The sequence below is a fragment of the Alosa sapidissima genome, chromosome 23 (assembly GCF_018492685.1).
Source record: "Alosa sapidissima isolate fAloSap1 chromosome 23, fAloSap1.pri, whole genome shotgun sequence".
Lineage (NCBI taxonomy): Eukaryota > Metazoa > Chordata > Actinopteri > Clupeiformes > Clupeidae > Alosa > Alosa sapidissima.
In genome coordinates, this window is record NC_055979.1 from 11132283 (window position 1) to 11138282 (window position 6000).

General features: G+C 47.1%; 1 protein-coding gene across 2 annotated transcripts in view; it reads left to right on the forward strand.

Annotated features, from left to right (window-relative positions):
* The window catches only part of vps8 (VPS8 subunit of CORVET complex), an 88264-nt gene that overhangs the window by 22408 nt on the left and 59856 nt on the right, over positions 1-6000 (forward strand). For both annotated transcript variants that reach the window (XM_042080247.1, XM_042080248.1), the window contains 2 exons: positions 4086-4308; positions 5568-5657. In XM_042080247.1, the coding sequence (XP_041936181.1) occupies positions 4086-4308; positions 5568-5657 (313 nt within the window). The remainder of the gene's footprint in view (positions 1-4085; positions 4309-5567; positions 5658-6000) is intronic.

A 6000-nucleotide genomic window follows, 5' to 3' on the forward strand; every position in this document is an offset into this window, starting at 1 on the left:
ACTACTCTATAAGCTTGCCCGCCCGTCGCATCTGATAAAGTTCACTAAATATCACATCCTTTATCAGGCCTGCCAAGCAGCCTTCCTCCGAAGGGTACACACATACGCGCAGATACACGCACACACACACACACACACACACACACACGCACAAGCACACTCTGCACATGCACACACTCACACAGAAACAGGCGCATAGGCCTACACACACACACACACACACACACAAGCACACTCTGCACATGCACACACTCGCACAGAAACAGGCGCATAGGCCTACACACACACACACACACAAGCACACTCTGCACATGCACACACTCACACAGAAACAGGCGCATAGGCCTACACACACACACACACACACACACACACACACACACACACATACACTCACACACTTGACTTTTCATACCAGTCTGAACTTCCCCAGAGCTGTCCTGCCATGCCCCCTCACCCTGTTTTTGAGGTAAAAGCCTCCCCCCTCCACTGCCCACCCCAAACGCTGACTTGTCCAAACCCTCAGAAGGTGTGAGTCACGATGGACGACTCCGTGACTCAATAAAGTGAAGACACCCTCTCATTCCAAAACAGCCAACAACCCCCGCAGCATTGCGCCTTTTCATGGTGTGTGTGTGTGTGTGTGTGTGTGTGTGTGTGTGTGTGTGTGTGTGTGTGTGTGTGTGTGTGTGTGTGTGTGTGTGTGTGTGTGTGTGTGTGTTTTTGTGTGTGTGTGTGTGTGTGTGTGTTGTTGTGTGTGTGTGTGTGTGTATTGTTGTGTGTGTGTGTGTGTGTGTGTGTGTGTGTTGTTGTGTGTGTGTGTGTGTGTGTTGTTGTGTGTGTGTGTTGTTGTGTGTGTGTGTTGTTGTGTGTGTGTGTGTGTGTGTGTGTGTGTGTGTGTGTGTGTGTGTGTGTGTGTGTGTGTGTGTGTGTGTGTGTGTGTTGCAATGTGGAGAGTAAGAAAAAAGATGATGGAGGAGGAGGAGGAGGAGGAGGCAGGAGTGTTCAGTCGACGTTGGATAACCGCTCCATTTTCACCTCGTGTTGGCACCCTCCTGATTAAGTCAAGGGAACGTGATCAGAAGAGTTGCGTGCTGCGTGTCAGGCTTGAGGAGATGAGAGTATTTATTGTTGTTCTGTTTTTGGTTTACTGATTTGTGTGTGGTTTGTATGTATGCTTGTGTTTTTGTTTTCAGCTATATGTGTTTGTCTAGATAGATCTGCGTGTTGCCAAAACTCATGGATATGTGTGTGCATGTGTGTCTCTCTCTGTTTGTACAGTATGTGTCCGTGCACCTGTGTGTGTGTGTGTGTGTGTGTGTGTGTGTGTGTGTGTGTGCATGAGTGTGTACATGTGTGCGTACATACATGCATAAGTGTGTGTGTGTGTGTGTGTGTGTGCGCATGTTTGACTGTGTGGCTCTGCATTTGTGACTGTGTGGATGTCCGTGTGTGTTTTGGAGGGGTCATCTAAGTATCTGCTTGTGTGTGTGAGTCTCGTCCATGCAGCTGTGCGTGATTGAGCTTGAAGTGTTAGTGTTGCTCCACTGGCTCTGCATGCCCCCTCACGCCACAGTTCCATCCCAGAAATCTGTTAGCCAGACCCTCTCCTGCCCCTCATGCCCCTCTCCTCCCCCTCTTGCCCCCCTCTCTTGCCCCTCCCCTCCCCCTCTCCTGCCCCTCATGCCCCTCATGCCCCTCTCGTCCCCCTCTCTTGCCCCTCCCCTCCCCCTCTCCTGCCCCCTCATGCCCCTCTCGTCCCCCTCTCTTGCCCCTTATCTCCCCCTCTCCTGCCCCTCTCCTGCCCTTCCCCTCCCCCTCTCAAATACACCAGCTTTATAGTCATGGTTCGGGTGATGAAAAAATCTTTTTTAAAACTTGGAATTCTGGATCTGCACCTGACAGACATGGTGAACAAATAGCCATCCACTTTCTTGTGCATGAACTCCATCTGGGTGATGCATCCTTAACACAAAAAGACAGTGTATAAACATGAGCATCACAATCCACTCACCTAATCAACAGACACCAATATGCATTTCTAACTGAAGCTGCCAGTTAGAGGGAGCTAACAGTTTTCACGAGAATGTATGATTATGATATGGTACATTTCCAAATCGGTTCCATGCCAACATGCAATGGTGTGGCCTCAACCAAAGACTCAATGAGCTTAAGACTTTAGACTCTGTGGTGCCAGTTGAAAAGGAGACTCACCATGGGCAACATACTCAGAGGCGAAGCCTTCCCCCCACACAAGGTTTGGAGATGATGTTGGCAGAAGATGGATGGATGTTGCATAATCAACTGAGGGCTCCCTTTTTCTTCATCTCATGTGACCTAAATCTCATCCCCCCACCCCCACTCTGTTTCCTGGGTAGCTCTGTTGAATAATATATCACACTACAGTGTGGTGTTGCCACCGCCATCGAAACAACCCCACCCGGCCTGTTCTATGGGCTGTGCCCCCAAGGGCACTTCCTCTACCTTTGGGGAAGTTCCCTTCCCACGTCTCCTATGCTCCCAGAGTGCTGACACTGTGTTTCTAGGGGTGTTTACCTTCCTCTCTTTCTCTCTTCTCTCTCTCTCTCTCTCTCTCTCTCTCTCTCTCTCTCTCTCAGTCATTAGATGTGCAAGGACCTTTCATGTAGATTGTAAAGTGTAAGCTGAATGAGCTCTATATAGTTTAACAGCTTTGAGACTTTAATGGTTATGACATTGGCCGAGAGTGCTGAAACAAATATGCATCTATTCATGCACACAAGGACTGTGTGTTGTGTTTCGGTGTGTTGTGTGCTAAAGTCTTTTTGACGGTTTATGCTGCAGCAAATCTGGACATAGCACATTAATGTTGCTCTGTTTAACACAGACCCATCTATATACACACACACACACACACACACGGGGGAGAGAGAGCCCTGTACTGACACAGCAAACACAGCATAGCGTGTGACCTTTGCTCAGGGCTCAGTGTCTCAGCATGTGACTCGTCATTGTGTGTGTGTGTGTGTATGTGTGTGTGTGTGTGTGTGTGTGTGTGTGGGCGTGCGCGCGTGCGCATGCCTGCCTGTGGGATATCACACACCTGGCACTTACACACGGCAGATGTTCCAGAGCAGCGGGGCTGGAGGGACGATCCATGAGGTCTTTCAGGACTAAAAGTTGGGAGAAGGGACAAGTGTGTGTGCGTACTGACCCTGGAACAGGCATCCTCCTTTAGCACACTCTTTGGGTTCAGTTGAGTAAGGTCACTGATATCAAGATGGCAATACGAAACGGAAGCTAAGATGACACATGCTCCAATACCTTTGTTTTACTTCATGCTGTGCTTTGTTTATGCTGTGCTGTATTGGTGTTTGTGTATGTGTGTATGTGTGTGTGTGTGTGCGTGTGTTTGTGTGTGCGCATGTGTGATGAGAGACAGGTGTCAAACTCTGTTAACTGTTTCGAGTTCAGTGTGACGGGTGACTAAGTTGAGCAGCTAGTGGCGTTTTTTTGCCATTTGAGAAGCTTTGTTGCTAAACCACACTTATACAATTGTGCATCATTACTTCTCCTGAGAGACCATTTCTTCAATGGAACAAAAGAGTAATGATTACATTTACATTTAGCAGACGTTTTTAACCACGTTTTTAAAGCGACTTACATATGTAAATTATATTGCAAGGGCCACTGTCCTCGGAGCAACTCGGGGTAAAGCGCTCTAGGGCACAATGGTGGAAGCCGGGCATTGAACCCACAACTTTTCAGGCTACTGCATGCTAGCTTAGCTCATTAACTGCTACACTACCACCGCGTACTTTTGAATGCTCTCTATAGAACACTGTACACATTTGAAATGTGCCAGATGAAAGCTGAGTCAGTCCTGCCAGTGTCCGCTCCCTGAGACTGGACACATGGTAGCGGCAGCTTGGGATGTTACTATGCGTGCTTCATCTCACTGTGTGTTCACTGTGTGCTCTGAGTGTTTCGCTAATTCACGGATTGGGATAAATGCAGAGACCAAATTTCCCTCACGGGATCAAAAGAGTATTTATACTATACTATATGCTAACACCTCCTGTTCCTCCCTCCCTGTGTGTCGGCAGAGACCTGCTCTTCAACCAGATCTACAGCCGCCTGGTGGAGAACTCCGTCGCCAAGGGCGTGTTCCTGGAGAGCCTGGAGCCATACATTCTGAGCGAGCGGATTGGCTGCCTAACAGCGCCCGTCATGAGGGACCTGCTGGCATACTTCCAGGACAATGGCATGATGGAGAGCGTGGAGGGCTGCCTCGTGCACATGGACATCACCAACCTGGATATTCAGCAGGTGAGTGTGTGGGTGAGAGAGAGACAGAGACAGAGAGAAAGAGAAAGTGTGTGTGTGTGAGAGAGAGAAAGTAAATGTATGTGTGTGTGTGTGTGTGTGTGTGTGTGTTTGTGGTTGTGTATGAGAGAGAGAGAAAGGAAATGTCTTGGGGTACAATCTTTGTATATCACAGCAATAGTGAGGGGCAGCCGTGGCCTACTGGTTAGGGCTTCGGGCTTGTTTTTTTTCCTACTGCTCGATCCCCGACCAGTAGGAAAAATGTGGGTGGCGAAAGTGGTTGAGCACTGCTCTCCCATGCCCACATCCACGGCTGAAGTGCCCTTGAGCAAAGCACCTGACCCCTCACTGCTTCCCGAGCGTCGCTGTAGCAGGCAGCTCACTGCTCCGGGTTAGTGTGTGCTTCACCACACTGTGTGTTCACTGTGTGCTGTGTGTGTTTCACTAATTCACGGATTGGGATAAATGCAGAGACCAAATTTCCCTCACGGGATCAAAAGAGTATATATACTATTCTTATACTTATTCAATATATCTATGGACCCACATTTTACAGACTTGTTTGAAGAAGTGATGGCTTCACAAGGCTTTCCTTGTGAGAACTGTTGCTGAGGTGGTACCTATGGGCACCCATCTAGATCTTAGTGGGCCTACATACATATAGACCCAGCAGGAGTCTCTATGGAGTGGCCACAGGGAAGCCATAGTGTTACTGGTGTTCTCATTTTAAATGCTGAGACCCAAAGCAACCCCCATGGGCTCCACACAGACTCATTTGCGGAGAAGGGCCTCTGCTCTATATTGATGTATTAATACACAAAACGCCACACTCTTCCTTTACTTGTACAACGGGTGCGATTACCAATTGCAATGCTTAAAATGCTTAATATTTCTTTAAGTAGCGACATAAGAAACTTGGAATAAGTAGCGAATATATAAGAAAACAAAAGTTCTTGGAGTGTGACCTTTTTTGATTTTGGAGTGATCTGATAGACACATTGATTTATAGCACATTGAGTATTATAGCTCATCTATGTCCAATCTCTGCTTTTCCTGGGCTGTTGGCAAAGTGTTCTCTGTATAACACGTGATATGCTGCGATTCCTTTACAATGCTTTCAAATGTAGTGATCAAACCAAGATCAAACAGGTGACATCTTACAGCATGGCTAAAGATTGTCTTTTATGACTGAGGGATTGTTAAAAAGTGTACTTTGGATCAGTATCTCGATACAAAATTGTTTGTTTTTCTGCTTGGTGCAGGTGGTACAAATGTGTTGGGATAATCAGCTTTACGATGCCATGATCTACGTGTTCAACAGTGGCATGAATGACTACATCACGCCAATGGAGGTATGAAGCTCTGCACTCTTAACACAAACATTTACACACACACACACACACACACACACACACACATACTTCTACAGACACATTCAACAACACAATCACCACACTGTCTAATATCAGACATTAATCAGAAGAGCATTCTATTCCAGCTCCATATTTATGCCTTTTCTCATTATGCCTTTTTTGTGTTACACTCTTCACAGAGGTCCATTACTGAAATACTTTCTGCTTTGGCAGTACTGATTATTGCCTTTTTTGACACTCCAGCACTGATTTTGGGGGGGGGGGGGTGGGAGAAATGAAAACTTACACACTCACAGTAATTAGAAAAAAATAAACAAAAAAA